The 17,215-nt window shown below is 39.9% G+C and overlaps 1 protein-coding gene across 6 annotated transcripts in view; it reads right to left on the bottom strand.

Annotated features, from left to right (window-relative positions):
• TENM2 (teneurin transmembrane protein 2) overlaps positions 1-17,215 on the bottom strand; it is a gene marked incomplete at its 5' end in the record, with an annotated part of 543,931 nt that overhangs the window by 5,859 nt on the left and 520,857 nt on the right. For all 6 annotated transcript variants that reach the window (XM_082489861.1, XM_082489862.1, XM_082489863.1 and 3 more), the window contains 5 exons: positions 314-1,928; positions 2,821-3,117; positions 7,791-8,026; positions 9,605-9,780; positions 16,293-17,167. In XM_082489861.1, the coding sequence (XP_082345987.1) occupies positions 314-1,928; positions 2,821-3,117; positions 7,791-8,026; positions 9,605-9,780; positions 16,293-17,167 (3,199 nt within the window). The remainder of the gene's footprint in view (positions 1-313; positions 1,929-2,820; positions 3,118-7,790; positions 8,027-9,604; positions 9,781-16,292; positions 17,168-17,215) is intronic.

Genomic DNA, 17,215 nt, shown 5'->3' with positions numbered 1-17,215 from the left:
AAATTAGAATGAATACACCTTCATACAGTACTAGTTCAATAGAAAGAGCACTATGGCTGTGCTGAAATTGAATATTTAGACAAAATTCCCCCCTGCCCTCATAATTCATTGTGGCTTCTCATTTAACGCCCTTCATTCAGGGAGGAGGGGTACCAAAGAATCGGGACCAGCCAACCCGTTTCATAGCACAAACGGGAAAATGGCCCAGCCTTGATGGGAGGATTCAGCAAGTGGCTAGTAAGAAGTCTGACTTCTTTCCCAAATCAAATTCCAAACTGTAGTGTTGTTTATAAGAAACGTAATGAAGCCTCACCTGTTACATAATTCTTTAGATCCAGTTCATTGCTGAGCGGGTTGTTACTCTTGAACATGTACAGGTTGAAAGGAGCGGGTTCTTTACCAATGTTTTTCCACATGGTGTAATCGGGAGATGTCCAGCGTCCAGCCAGGACATCGTAGTCCCTTTGGGTAAAATGGACGAGTTTGGTTAAAGGATCATACAGCCCTCCATGGAACCCAATAACCAGCTGGAAGTCAGGGTTAGAGTCGTAATAGATCTCCCCATATGCTGTGTACTGAAGCTGTTTGATCATGAGGCCGTTGATGCTGAACACAGCTAATGGAGTGCCTGTGTTATCAGAGGCGACGTAATATTCTTCCCCACTGCTGCTCTCCATTGCAAAGAGGTGGCCTTGCAGATCGTAGTACAAAGAGGTAATTTCTGAATTGGAATGGTTGTAGACGTGAGTTACCCGTGTTGGATTGTGAAGATCTGCATAAAAGTACTGTAGATGATGCCCCAGGTTAGTCTTACAGGAAGCCCTTCGGCCGAGTCCATCATAACGGTACTGAACACTCCACCCGTTTGCTTTGTTGTAAGCTCTTGTTAAGAGTCCTTTGGAGTTGTACTCAAATATATCTGAGCCTCGCTGACACAGGAATCCATCATCATCAATTTTGTAGGGTACGTCACCTAAGCGCGTAATCCTGTCTCTCAGGTCATAGCGCAGAGGCATCAATCTGACACTGTTTCCAGGATTCAGGAGATGAAGGTTTCCATTCAGATCGTAACTGTAACGCCAGGTTGGCCTATCATTTACTGCCACGCTTTGCAGTTGCCCATCTCCATCGTAATCATAGGTGTACTTGGTTGTGTTGGCATACGGACCAAGTTTCAGTTCTCTTTTAGTTACCCTTCCCATGCTGTCATATTGAACGGTCATCCAGTACATCAGGGACCTGAACATTTCATATTGAACTTCTTTAATGCGTCCATGAGTATCAAAGTGCTTACTCAGTGTCATAACTGCTGTAGTAATAATTTGATTTATATCATAATAAATAACTCCAAATTTGCCAAAATGCTCTACTTTGCCAGAAATCTCATCGTAACGGTAAAGATCAACTGGAAGAGGCGTCTCACTTATTATGGGTTTGATGCTTGCGATTCGAAAGCTATTATCATGATATGTATAGTCGAACCTTGCATTGACCATACCTTCTTCAGAGAATCTGTAGATTTGTTTGTCAACGAGAGGACCGATTTTACGATAGCGGATCGTACAAGAAAATCCTCCACTTTGCAAATTGACCATTTTTAGGACACCCGTAGTTTCATCATACCCGAAAGTAACTGCAGTGCTGTCGTAAACAATTTCAGATAATTTGGATAGCTTTCCATACTTGTAGAAGACTTGTCGGCCAGTACCTAAAAATGATGTTTTCAAAATCCTTCCGTCGTCACTGTAATCAAAAATCACCGATGCATTGCTCTCAGGAGGATTATAAATATTTCTAATGTAGCCAATAGAGGTGTGAGTTGACATGCTGTGCCGAGCAACGCTCGGCATAGTAACAGCATGAAGTCGGTCTGAGGAATCATACTCGAAAATGTACTGTCGTTGACTCTGAAGCAGTAGCACCATTGACTACGGGGAAAAAATTAACACACAGTTACTATCTTTCAGCACGTGACCTCTGCGAGCGTATTAAAGAAAAGAAAAGCTTACTGAAGAGGCACTAATGTTAAATGAATAGAGCGAGACATAGATACATCAGTTAGGGGCACAAAGCTGCTCAGGAATATTGTCAGATTGCCAATGAGAGGATCTGCTACTTGGAAATCAATATGCTGACACTCCAGAGGAATTGTAGGTTAGCAAACTATTAGCTACCATCCCCCCCCCCCCCCTTTTTTTTTTTTTTAGGGATGCAGAGGAGTTAGATAAATGACCTGATTTATCTTTCGGCCAGCAGTTGTAATTCACAACTATCACTGTGAAACGTGGGAAACTAAGCAGAGAACATCACCTCTGCTTTGCTTAAAACAGCAGATTCAAAGAAGAGAAAGGGAAAATAGTATGCGGTTTTGAAGTATTTAAGACACTTCCGTGATTAAAGTGTCTTAATTAGGCTAAGTGAAAATACATTACCACATTTTTATTTAATAAATAATGATTAGAGATGAATTACCTGTTTCTACTTGAACCTTCTGTCAGGCTTAGTCATGTATTTTTGGTCTTATTAAGCACAATTCATTGTGTTAGTTTATGCCATTATTTGGCAACCTAATCGCTTTCAGGAAAATAACAAAAGACAGAAACCACAAAAAAGTATTTCCCATTAAAAAGTAGCCAAATTCAGTTAACTAATTGAAAAATAAGGAATGTTGAGACCAGGTACAAAGGGATTCTTAATAGCCGGAATATGCCAAATTTTAGATAATTTGTGTGTGTGTGCGTAACGTAGAGAGCTTAAAATGAAGCCGAATAGTACTTTGTCTCTGTCGCTAATGACAGAAGGCAGAACAACATCACCTACTTTTTCTAGGTAGGTGTAGCTCCAAACTTTCCCATCTGCAAACATGCGCGACACGATCCTGCCTTGCTTATCGATATCTGTCCTCTCGCTCATGGCACCACGCTGCAGCCCAGCCAGGCGCCCGTTGAAGAAATAAGACACGTTGACAGCAGCCAGGCCGCTGCTAGGCAGCCAAAGGAACGGCCGTCCTAGTTGATCGTAAATTATCCTCAGTGTAAATTTCCGGTGATCATCATAGATTTTTTCTGTGCGTATGTTCCGGTCGTAATCAATGGACAGTAAATTCCTTCCGTGCACCTATGGAATGAAAGAAGGCTGCACTCAGTCAGCAGTGGGCACTACACCTCTGTGGATTTCCGGCGCGAAAGCAGCACGCGCAAAGGACAACTCAGTTTCCCCACATTTTTGAAAAGTGTAGGATTTCTTCCTATTAACTGGCTTTTGCTTTCTACTTCTCGGTATATTGAAATACGTCACGCTGAGTGTTTTACTGGGATAGTTCCCATATCCCTGCAATACGGGAGCTGTAATCTTACAGAGAAAGGCTTCCCTTATTGTCAGAACAGGTCTTAAATTGCAGAGTGTTAGTTTTTAGCAGAGAAGCAAATAATTTTGCATGTAAGTAATTTTTCTACTTCTGCCATCAGTAGTTCTTACCCTTTTTCCTTACAGTGACTCCAAGAACAATAGAATAAATTATAATTTTGTGTCTCCATTGAAGTTAAGACATTTAGGTTCTGTAGCTGCAACACCCTGTTTATGAATTCATTCATTTAATGTTTTCTTCATTTACTTTCTAAATATTCAATAGATCCCGCAGCAACCTGATCACTTGGGATGGGTTTAATTCCTTCTGATTAAAAAACCTGATCATACAGGCTGGGAAAGATGGACTTCTAGTTTTGAGGAAAAAAAAAAAAAGTGCTAAATAATTAGGTTAAATATTTTTCTGGTTTTTTTTTCCATTTTTTTCAGTTACAATTTTCAAATCAAAGTACAGCATGAAATGTTTCAGTCCCAGATTTTTTATTTTTATCTTTTTAATAAAAGAGAAAAACAGAAACAAAAGGAGTGTAAGTATGCCAAATGGAGAGGCTTCGGTGGGAGTGCTATAATGAGAGATATATAAATATATTCAGTGGAGGCTAAGCCACAGAATTCAGGCTAATGCTGTAATCTGATGAAGCTTCTTAAGTAATTTAATTGTAGGTGCATCATTAATAAAGTAGAAGTCTTTAAATTAGATATAATTTGAGAGCAAAGACTACTTAAGAAGTATTCATCGGTTTCTGGGAATTTGTTCTTCAGTTTATATGCTGCAGTAGCTTTGATTAAGCAACATTTTCTCTTATCCAAAATTAAACTGCACATCAAACAATATGTAAATTAACCCTGAGCCTTTCTCGAGGACATAAAAGTTATTCTGAGATATTTTCACTGGCAAGGGTAAAACCCAATTCCCATCCCAACCAACTCTGTAGGAATTCAGTTATACAGAAAGCAAATTTAAAATTAATACAATTTTGTGTTTGTAAAGAAATAATTATTTCAAATTATCACTCATTATCCTAATTTTTTCCGTTAATAAAATGTAGCTCTTTAACAGTTTGAATTTCCTCAGTGGGCAATTATTAGAAAAAGCTCTTTTCTGTAGGTTTTCCCGAAGGTTATCCCAGCAATAGCTTCTCCTATGATTCAATGAAAAGATAGGGTACTTTTTTTCAAACACCTTGGCAAAATAAATCATATTTTGCTCTCCCGCTGTAATGGAAACAAAGCCAGGGAAGCCAAACTCAACATCAGTACTTTCTCAACTGGTTACTCCAGTTTTGTAAGTGTAGGATCAATCCTGATGACAGAGACATATCAAAACCCTTTCCTTCACAGAGCTTGTGGGGAAGCAGAAGAGAGCTTTCACTTCTCAAAACCATTTTGCTGTAACATTAAAGGGTTAGTGAATGACTGAAAGATTCCGAATGGCTTAAGCACAGGCAGGTTTTCTAAAAAGAAAAAAAAAAAAGTCTTTCAGAAAGATTACAACTGAATTTTAGGCTTTTGGGGGTTTGGTTGTTTTTGTTTTGTTTTGTTTTGTTTTGTTTTAATTTCTGAAGTTTCATAAAGTAGTTGGTATTTCTGGAGTTTCTTCCCTCCATTACAGTAACCGTAAACTACACGTAAGAAAGTCTGACACCAGGTATCCTGCCTTTTCTCAAAAGCATTATAAATGTTATTAGTATTTTTTCCATAGAAAACTAAAGTATTTGGCTTTTTTTTTTTTTTAAATGATTACATAGACAAGAGCTATGCACACACACAAACATCACTTGGAGAACAAAGAAGCACATGCTTGGATAATTCAGTAACTTAATTTTCATTCGTAAAAATAAGAAAAACCAGAGAGTGTAATTGTAGTGACATATTAATTATATAGCAACCCAAACAGAATGACTAACTCCCACTCTTCCTGGGAAAACTAGTAACACTATTACAAGTATCATGCCTGAAGATTACCTAACAAGCCCTTTCTCTTTTGTTCCACTACCTACACGTGTATCTGGTGTTCCCGTGGCTGCTGCTGAACAAGTGGCAGGAGGGAGGAGCGCTCTGTGCCTTGGGTAAAGGTCTTGCAGCAAAAATCACTTACGTGACGCTGCGCTGTAACAACAACTCTTCAGAAGGGTATCTTATCCAGACTTTATCTGAAACTACTGCAAGATGCTGAGCGTGTGGTGCATAAAATAGTAGTGGACGGTAAGTGGGATAACACAAAGGTGAAGTGCAGGTCTTTGTTTCTTGGCTTAATGAAGCGTGGCCAGGCACGCTTGCAGAGGCCGACACGTACAGCTGCCCCGTGCCTGCAGCAGGGATGAGCAGAGCTGGGGGCGCGGGTAGCAGCACTACCTGAAGAATCATAGAATCATCGAATAGTTTGGGTTGGAAGGGACCTTTAAAGGTCATCTAGTCCAACCCCCCTGCAATGAGCAGGGACATCTTCAACGAGATCAGGTTGCTCAGAGCCCAGTCCAGCCTGACCTTGGATGTTGCCAGGGATGGGGCATCTGCCACCTCTCTGGGCAACCTGGGCCAGTGTTTCACCACCCTCAGTGTAAAAAATTTCTTCCTTATATCTAGTCTCAACCTACCCTCTTTTCGGTTAAAACCGTTACCCCTTGGCCTATCGCAACGGGCCCTGCTAAAAAATCTGTCCCCATCTCTCTCATAGCCCCCTTTCAGTCCTGAAAAAAAGGGGCACGGGCTCCCGTAAGTACTCGTAGGAGGTGAATCCCGTATGGTAACAATCCCTTTCAGTAATACTCCATTCTGAACTGGGGATTCAGGAGATGGCTCCGCACGCTCTCTCGCTGGTTGCCCCGGCGCTGCGCGAGTTCTGCAGCAGTGCCGCCCGGTCTCTACCACTACGTGCCACAGCCGTCCCAGCTGCCACGGCCGACCCTGCCTGCCACCTGCTCCCCCCAGTGTTCCAACACGCTCGCTCTATTTCATTCACTACACAATTTATAAAGATGAATTAGAATAAATGAGATGCAAATAAATTCTATGCTTTCTCCCTCATTTTCAAATTTCATTTTCAGTCCACTCAACCTGTTATAATCTCACAGTGATTTTCATTTAAAAGAGCTAAATGGATATGTGATTATTGTTACAGGAACTAACACCAGACAATTAAATGTTGAGGTGTTGCTAGATAAAGCAGTGTTTTGATTTGCATAAACATGATGCAAGAAACCCCATCTCAGGCAAGGTTTCAGCTCTAAGACGTGTTTAACTTCAGCTAATTACCACAAGTACCTCTATTAAATTTTTAGTATTGAGAGTTAGGATTACAGCAATTTCATTTCAGGGTCCTATTTATTTTTATTTTGAACACCTAGTCAAAATGCAGAGCTGATCTATTTTCTACTTACAATCAACTTCTGCAGGTCAACACATCAAAAATCAATTACACAGCCATGAAATTTAGTCATTAAGGATTAGCTGCTAATCTCATTCCATTTTTTGTCTAACCTTCCCCCTTTCCCCAACAGGCACATTTTGAGCATTTGTGAGAATAAGGAAAGACTTGTTAATTCAACACTGTGAATTAGATGTTAAGCAATAGGAAAATACCAACATTTAACATCCGAGTTTTACTATTTTTTTGGTAAACTAATTTAATGTACTAATACATAATTGTTTAGAGATATCGCACTTAATATATCATCTTGAACACACAGAACTGTATCTCATGTCCAACGACATTGAAAGAATTATTAAAAGAGCCAGGACTTGATGGGCGCTGCGTTTGTTTTCTGCCCAATATCTCGAAGCCCTCCCAAACCTGTATGTTGTGAAGCAGCCAGTGAAAGTTGAGATACTTAAGGGGTGAAAAACAGGCCAGCTAAGCACAGAATGGGATTAAACCGGCTGCAGCAGATCGTTAATTTGGCAGGGGACAGATTACATGACCTGAGTGTCTCTCTCATCCTATGCTTATGACTTTGTAATTATGGCAATTATTTTCCAATCGTGCCATTTGGGAAAGGGAATAAACACAATATGCCTGCCTCAATGAATCTGTAGGGGGATTTTACAGAAGCAGAACGTAACCACTCAAGCTGTAATTGTGTTTGCTCCCCAGGACTAACTGTGGTAAGTGTACCATAGCATTTTTACAAATGGTGAGCGGTCGGAATTTTTTTTCCTCCACCTTCAGAAACAGAGTGACTGACTCCAGGTATTTTTACCAACCCCTTTTGGAATAGTTTTAGTAATGCAACTTCTATAGCTGATTGCAGCAGATGATCCCATGCAGTTAACTGACCTCGCAAATAAAGAAAAGATTGTCATATCAAAGACAACCCCAGAGTTGTACACTTTTAACAAGTAAAAATTGAAAAGACATCCTTCAAATTGGAAAATTAATTTTCTGCTCACAGAAGATCATTATTGTAACGACAGATTCTACTTACCCTGAGCTTCCTTCCAAACACAGTCACTTTGCCTTTAATCTGTTCCTTCCTCAGACGCCATTCAATTGAGTTTAAACCATTTTCCATTGGCAGAGAAATATTACATCGTCCTATGGTGGGAGTCACAGTCCCAGCCAGGACATGAGGTTCGCTGTGAAAGCTAATGCTCATGCCATTGGCATACATCACTCTCAAAGTACCATTATTACAGAGCTGGTAGCTGTTCCTCACTTGATCTACAGCAATAACGAAAAGAAAATAATTCAGCTACTCCAGTCATAAAGAAAACATATAGCTTAATTTGATTGGTTTTTTATTGCACTCCTGTTGATGTTAAATGAAGTCAGCCTGCAATTACCATTTACGTGGTACTATGGTGAAATTACAGATGTTACTGATTCATGTAAAGAACAGTAGTGTAACAGTGAGCCTGCAGAGAGATACTGCGTTTATTTCGTCATGTTTTCCCTTTAGTCTTAATTGTGAATCAAAATGCACAGTGATAGGTGTTCAGCCACGTAATTGATTTCTAATATGAACAAAAACTCCTGAAAACTGAACTGCTGGATAAACAACAAACCATGAAACCCCAGGACAAAAAGAATAAAAAAAAAAAAAAAAGACTGCTGGACTCTTCATGACTGGGGAGAAGGAAGCGCCTCTTCTTTTTCTCTCCCTCTGTTTAAAAACTGTCTCCAAGCAGAGGCTTTGTACAGAGTTACAGTTTGGCTTTAAATCCTCCAGGTGTGAGGCTCCAGCAATACAAGCCCTTTGCTTTGGGGTGCCTTCCTGCCCCCCCACCAGAAGTGCACTAGCCTGATGTGCACACCCGCCCTTTTGGCTGGTGGAGAAGAGTTATACAAATAATTTTGTACTTTTATGACCGTGCAGTTTTCCAGCTGTGTGACACAGCCAAGTCCATTCTCAGCCAGGATGGAGCGCTATGGTGTGCAACTGTCACCAAAGCATCAATATTTGTCTGACAGAAGGACAGCATCCACATAATTAATCATCTGGTACAGGAGGAGTAAAGTCTTTGTAACCAGACATGCCACGGTACAATAGTCTATAAATGCTGACATTTATGTCAGGAGGAGACTATTGTTCCGTGATGATACTCTTATTCCAGTGACATTACATCTTAATTACAAAAAAACCCATCACTCACCAAATTCCTTTCAGTCTACCTTTGATAACTGACCATTTTGGTTTCATCAGATACAATGCCTGGGTGGTGCGGGAAAGCTCTACACAAACATTTAACCACTTTGTTGCTGATCTTTCCCACCCTACAGGGGCTGCAGCACTGTTCTCGGAAGCGCAAACTGTGGCACATCCACTGCCCTGATTTTTTCTACATTTTATTTAATGGTGGGGTATAAATTCGGAAGATTTCATTTCTAATAGTAGGAGGCTACCCGAGCCTCTCTCTCTACGAGGATCCCTCCCCAGGCAGCCACCATTCAGCAGTCAGACTGCAGCTCTGTGGCACCGAAGTCAGAACCCATTCTGCTGTGAAGCACAGAGAAATATGCGAGTGGGTAAAGTGAACCTGACCCAAGAGGTAACAGCAGGACTAACCTACGCCAGCAGATAATGACCATACATATTTGACACACAGCATGATTGTGAAATGTCTCTTACCTGTCCTGAAGACCTGTCATTTTAGGAATGAGCTTTATGGGAGTTTTTCTTGCAAACCTTAAGCGTTTTTCCCCTGCTCATGAGTGTACTAACGACACGAATCTTTTGCTAATTGCTTTCTCAAGTTGTGTGTGTGATTAGGAGATGTGCTGAGAAGTGTGCTTTGGTACCTTGAACAACTGTATAGGAAGCCTCCACAGAGGAGAGATTTGTGATGACCGTGACATCGTCATCCCGATTAGAATTCTCAATGTCGATGGTAATAGACTTTTCCATTTCTCGATGAAGGCTAGTTACCACTCCAGTGGGACGTGTTACATTGGTCAGACGCCCTTCATGATCATAGCTAATAGAAAAGTTAGTAAGAGCAAAAAAGCATGAGGATATATGTTCATTTCAATACCCAATGTATTAATAATGCACCACATTTGTGCAAAAAACCCCAGAATGAACCAGATTTTCAAGAACATCCTGGCCATACCTATTTCTCTGTTCTTGAAAGAGTCTAAAATGATGAAATAATAATTTTTAGAGATACTGATCTCAACTACGTGACTGTAAATCCAGGCTAGCATCTTTTAAATTATTAAATTAATTAATTACATTATTACTGATATACAGAGTGATATTTGGCTCAAACAATTATAATTAGTAAATTCGTCTGTATTTTGATAGTTGCATTTCACTCTAAGGAAGTGGACTTATGATGGATACTACCATATACAATTGCATACACTGCATATTTGCAATTGAATACTTAGTGGAAACTACTAAGTATGATCTTAAGTGACATCTCAAGGAACAAACTTGCCATAAAAGATTAAAAAAAGACATCAGCTTGAGAACACGATAATTTCGTTTAGATCTTATTTGTGGTACTGAACTGCATTTTGGGGTCAGTATTTTGGCTCATAAAGATGAATGATGAGAAGTTAAAGCACAGGATAGGTTGGAGTTGCACAAAGGGCAGCAGTCAGCACTCAGAATATACCTTAGAAGATGAATTAAGTGCTCCAGAGGCATAAAGATAAAAGAAATAAAAGAAAAGGGGCTCTCCATGAGTTTACTGAGTTAAATTTATTTAGAGGTATAAAGCCTGAGGAGGGGGAAACGAAGGAATGCTGCCTGAAATCAAATCATACTGTTTCTCCCTTTCCTTTAGTATGCTGTATTTGCGTGCATACGTATGCTAAAGAAGCAATCCCCTGGATCTTAGGGGCAAGAAATGGGGACCTGAAACAAAATCAGTATGCCAGTCTGACACTCTGCTTGCTGCAATTCTCTACTTGTGCAAGAGTCTCACCCAGCCGCTACCAAAGCGCACATACTTCTAAACAGCAGAAAGGCAAGAAAAAATGTCCTGTGTAGATAAAGGGAAAAGTTTAGGTAGAGATTGAAACCAACTGGTCATCCTTCGACCGCAGAAACCCAGGGAGCAGGAAGCCTGGAAGAGAACTGGTAAATCCATTGCACTGCCTGAGAGTAACAGAAGAGAAGAGGAGCACATTTAGTATCACGGAGCTAGCCGAGTTCTTTGGACGTCGTGGTTAGCTGTAAAGATGAAAAGAAATCAGTGCTTTCAACAGGACTTTTTACAATTAAATCATTCAGAAACCTCAAAGTAGGCCACCTGAACTGTATAGGGTATCTCCAAAATTAGTACACAAATTGGCTCCTCAGTTAATACAAATATAAGATATGCCTTTCACATCCATTGCAAATGGTTGCACCCATTCAACTGAATATTGGGGAGGAAGGGAAAAAAAAATCACCTGTGGAGCAACAAGCCTTACCAGAACCAACGGAAGGATTAGGCAAAGAAGTAAGTCAATAAAACAAAGCATCATGCGACCTAAAAGGGACCAATAATAGTGTTCATTTAAGCAGTTCTCAGGATCAAATAAAGATTAAGCAACATGATTTTTCTTAATGAAAGTCACAAGTTTCTACCCATATGTAGAGATATATATATACATATTCACCACATCAACAAGATCCTGAATAAATGATAATATATTGAGGTGATCTATGAAAAGGGGTTTGGTTAAGTCTATCTAAAGGTCTTCACAAAAAAAATACGGAAATGTACTCATAAAGTACAGATGAGGGAAGAACTTGATCCAGTCAAGCATCCATCTATCATGGAAAAACAAAAAGTACAAAGTACAAAAATTGGACAGTTTCAAAACTCTAGAAGGTTAATAATTAGTAACACCTTAACAGTCTATACGTGGACCACTTTGGCATGTTTAGTGATTAGCAGAGTGATGAAGAGAATACTTGGGTGTCAAATAATACAGAAGAGACAATGTTATTTAAGACAAACTAGAAAAGTCCACGAGTGGCTGCAGCGTGACTATGCAGAGCTTGCTGAACATCCCGAAAAATGGCTGGTGAAATTCCCCATCAGCAAATATATTTTAGGCAATGCAAATGAGACATTAATTTAAACTCTTCATTCACATTGCTGGGTTTTTAATTAACCCAGGAAAAATTCCTGGGGATTGCTGTGGGCTACTCACTGAAAATCTCTGTTCAAAGTGCAAGGGCAGTCTAAAAAGTAAATATGGATGAGGCTGTACAGAGACTGAAACAGAAGTAGGAAAATATTCTAATGCCATTTCTTGAAATCAGTGTTTTGCCTCCCACCATGGGGCACGTTTCCCCGTGCTAGTCACAATTTTTGAAATCAGCAATGGCAGAGATTAACAGGGTTTATAAGCAAGTGATACATACAAAAGTACCCTCTACGAAGATCTGCAGACCATTTAGTTTACGAGCTAGACATAAAAAAAATCACTATTTAAATGATATATACACACTGCAATACCAACATATAAAGAAAACATTTCCACTTTATCCATGACATCAATAAAATCCTAGTTAAAAATAATACCTTAAGGGTAAAAAATTTAAAATGAATAAACCGTAAACCTTTTAGGTACTACAAAAATTGGAAATGAAATATTATTGATGTGGTTTTTTGTAATTTATCTATTAGGTGAGAGCAAGTGCTTAGCAAAATACAACACCCAGACATTTATCTGAATAATAAGAATAAAGACATATAGGAATTAAATGGTTATATACCTTTCTTCTTCATGATATGAACCCGGGTCTAATGAAGTCAAAAAAGAAAATTTTGCAATGGAAAAATATACTAATTGACCTGGGACTTCTTGCTATCTTCTTCAGAAGCAGCCGCTACATATCCCAGTCTACGACAGAGCATCAGGCTAGATGAATCGCATTTGATCAGGCAATCTTTGTATCTTCAAATGAGGTGGGTTCTGGATACACTGAAATTCCTGAGCTTTTGTTACTGACTTCAGTTAAGAGTAAGGTTTCATCCCAAGTTTTTCTACTAATAAAATTACAGGGGGAGAGATCCTTTCTTAATACCAGTATCTTAAAAAAACAGTATCTCAAAAAACCAGTGCCCTGTGCCCACTACCAACTCGCTAACACATTGCTAATTGTGACCAAGCCTGCCTGAGCAGGCAGAGGTTTCCAAGACCGTAGTTCCCAGGCCAGCGCCGGGTCACACCAGCCACCGGCCCCCCAGAAGGCAGGAAAGCTGTCGGCCGACCCTGCCTGCAGCCTGGAGATGGTTCCTGACAGCTCGGCGGCTCCCGTTTGCAGGGCGTCCAACAGAGCTACGTTGGGGACGGGATGGGTATCATACAGCTCAACCGTGAGACACAACTGAGCATTTGTAACCTTCTCAGATAGCTACACCTATCTGACCCGTGCGTCCCTTCAGCAGGCTTGCGATAATGCACTGTAGGCTGTTCTCCCATGTCCAATATTATGGTACCTCCACATCTTATCAATTTTTATTGCCCGCTTTCTGGTCTTTGAGGTTTGAAATGTGTACTGCTCGAGAGCTAGTAGGTGGGAGCAGCTAGGACAGTGCCGTACAGAGCACTGCACAAAGGAGTAACAGCAGCTTTTGACTTAACATAGAGCAGGGCAGGGTGCCGATCCACATATGTTTACATATATCCCTATTTTCTCTCCCTTATAAAAACCAAGCTGATTCAAGAAGAAAACTGCAGCATTCTCTTAGGACGCTGCCAAGACCTAGTGGAATACTACTGAGGACCACTTCAAAGATCCGCGCTTCATGCCCAAAACTAAGCTTAAATTACCCCATGTGGGCCTGCTGTTAGCTGTTATATTATTTAAGAGCCTTGCCTGTTCCCACTGCAAATGAACTGCATGCATATACACATGCACTGTATATATATATAAAATATACATATGGAGTGTGTATACACACACAAAAATACTTTGTGTATGCATTTCTCTGCATATACGCATGCACACCTAGATATATGACACAAATTTAATACTGTGAGTATTTTCAGGCTACAGTTTCAGATAAAGGAGAGGAATACACCCAATAAGATAGCACAGCATTTCAACATCTGGTTGACACCAATTCACCAAAATAAATTTTTCAGACGGGTCTCTAAACTTTAGTTCATGTATTATTTTACTACTAAAAAGATATTTGTTCTTTTCGAGTTCTGCTGCCTTATTAACAATTTTGATCTCTGTATGAATGCATGAATTTAATGGCACAGACAACTATTTTATTGTCCTTACAGACACTCATTGGCTAAGTATTTCTTTCACCTTCAATTGATATTAACTTACAGCTACCAAAATAAATACAGAAACCAGCATTGAGTGACTGTGGACCGTGATTGTTTAGGTTTGTAAGTTTGATTTAAATAATTCTTATAATCTTATTAATAAACCCCTCAACTGTGGGGGTACATGAGATGACAAAGCATATTAAAGAGTTACCATAAGTCCGCTGCTTAGGATCAGCCTAAAGGACATGTTTCTATTTTTCTGGTATTTTATAATGAGTATATATAGGTAACTTCTAGTCCTTACATAGGGTTTTCCATGCACGTATAGAGATCATCTCATCATTTGTCTTTTAACATCTTTGTGAATGGCATTTTATGGCTTTTTTTCTAACCTAGATAACAGTCACCATGTAAAGTTTATTTTATACACGCAGTATAAAGAAAGTATATGCTTTTTTAATGTAAAAAAAGTCTATATTGTCCTGTCATCTCTGGGCTCTAAGCTTATGAGAATTATGTAGAAATATGGGAGAAAGTAAGTTATTTTTCCTGCCTCATCTAAGACAGTACCTCAGGCTGCACTATTTAGACCTAAATATGGTACTTAACTAACCTGAGGCAAGGGTTGTGCATCTTTTCTTATTTGATCTTGGAAAAAAAATTGGTCAACATGTCAGCACTATATGCACATTAAATTGTATTTTCAGATGCATGTCAGTAAGACACCAAAGCACCTACCTTCTATATTTACTTAGGAATCGTAGTACAATTTTTCTAGTAAATCGTGCCAATTTAGTTTTAGTTTTTCATGGGATTCTCACACCACCAACAAAAAAACCTACCTAGAAGGGCATCCACATCTCATCAGCAATAACATAAGATTTTACCACTGTCTGGTACAGTGAGCTTTTGCTTGATCAGCAAGTAATACCTTTATGCGTTCACATAAATGGATCATTTTTCTAAGTAATGTGTGGTAAAGAAATATTTTTTGCAAAATATTAAGGAGAAAACCCCCCGATACATCTCTACCTACAGCCTAGATGAAAAATCACAGTGGTTCAATTTCCAGGGCCACATCAGAAGGGGACCACGAGAGGGCACTGCTTTCCTTTTTACGGAAATGAAACATAGTGGACAAAATACTGATGTGCAATGCTGATTTTGATGCATTTTGAGCAGACTGAACATAGCTCTTTTTATTCCTGCAGTACTTATTTTTTCTCTAAAGAGAAAAAGTGGTGGCCAAGATTAACGCACTAATAAACTAAAATAGGTGTGCATCATTGCTAGTCTGTAACCTTAACAATAAGCCTACAGTTTAAAATTAAATATAAAGGCTTATTCGTACTTTCTACCCACTAATTTGAGAAACGGCAGTTAGTAATCATTAGTTAACTACTTCAAACACAATACATGGCATCAGACTTGCCATACTTAAAAGTTATTTCTATTTTCAAGATATCATTTAGCTTCTATTTTTAAAATTGTTTTGATCAATAAATGCCAATAAGACTACTAAGAATAGGATAACTATTAACAGAAATCTGACCAGTTTTTCTCAATTTTTAATATCGTTTTGAACTTCTCTTCTGATGAATTTCATTTAAAGAGGAGGTTCTGTCTTTTTAATCTACTTGCTCATGAACAGCAGCGTGCTTTTGGGTTATCTACAAATTATGCAAGTTACACCAGGGGGTCTGACAGATAGCTGGGCATCTAATTTCCTCACTTGTCTCAAGAATGAACAATCAGTGAAGTTAATCAACATTTTAACCACCACGAGCAATATATGAGTCTAACCAGAAAGATAGATAATTTGAGTTCCAAAGGAACCTGCAGGATTAGGGTTCCTAGAGAGAGGCAGCCCAGTAGGAGCCACACGTTGCTGGGGGCTGCTCTGGACTGAGCTATCTGCAGCCTTGCTGAGGACTAGGAGCAGGGGCCCAACCGGGTAAATCACACCCGCTCTCTGAATGCGGTACGCAGTCCTGCGTGTGGGAAGCGGGTGAGCTCCCCCACCGGCCTCAAACTGTGGGCAGGAATTTAGGTGGTTTGGTACCCACCCAAAGGCAAAACTGTTGAAATCAAGAAGCCACTTAATCATTTCCAGTATCACACTAGACTGAGATGTAATGGCCTTATTCAGCATCAGTGAAAAGCCAACCACCAATTTCAGTAGGGTCAGTTTAGGGCCTACTCGCTACCATTTGAAAAAGAAATGTACTCTTAATATATCCAAAAACATTCTTACTCATAAAATGTTGTCCATCCTGTTTCATCACTCTTCGTTGCTAAGAGACCACTGTTTCCGTTATATGTCATTAATCCGAGCTCCAGGGTCTGTGTTGAGACTAGCTTGAGTCCACCATTAGTGCCAACAGCCAGCGTGACAATCTGATTATCCGGCATCAGTAAATGGCGGGGCATCCCACTGGCATCCCGACGGACCTTCAAGGAGTTGCCATTGTTGTCCATCACCTCCGTGACATCGTTATCGCTGCTATAGGTGAAATTGTACAAGTACTCCCCGGTAACAAGGCTGAGAGTGTACTGGTGAATCCCATCAGCATTGAAGACATACAGCTCCTGTTCTCCTGGAGATGCAGCTTCATATTGGTTAAAAGAATTAAGAATGGGCCTGTTTTTACTGACAGCCCTAATGCGGATATTTCCAAGATCAGCTATGTAGATGGTACCATCTGGGGCCACAGCTAAGGAAGATGGTGAATTTAAGATGGCATCAGTGGCATACCCATCATCCCCAGCATAGCAATTACAGTTGACATCATTTTTGCAATCACAGTCTGAAGCTGCCCCTGCAAGAAGGCATATTTCTCCATTGGTAGTTACCTGGCGTAGCCGATTAATTTTTTTTTCATCTGTCTCACTGATGTAAAGAACTCCTGTGTGTGAGATGGCAATGGCACTGGCTGACTCAAGTGCAGAATGAATAGCCAGTTTGCTAAGAGAGTAGTCTATACCAGGAACCTGGCAGTGCATGGGGCGTCCAGCAATAATGCTAACTTGATGATTTTCTGTGATCCGTAAAATAACATTGTTCTCTAGGACATAAAGTGAGTTGTCCATGGGATTGACAGCGAGATCAGTAGGCCACTCCAGCCGTACCTATGAGTTGCACAAATTATTACTGTAAAACTCATAACTGAAAAGTAC

This window comes from Vanellus vanellus (genome assembly GCF_965231255.1).
Source record: "Vanellus vanellus genome assembly, chromosome: 13".
Lineage (NCBI taxonomy): Eukaryota > Metazoa > Chordata > Aves > Charadriiformes > Charadriidae > Vanellus > Vanellus vanellus.
Note: the sequence above shows the minus strand (reverse complement) of the source record. Positions and strands in the feature narration are given on the sequence as shown.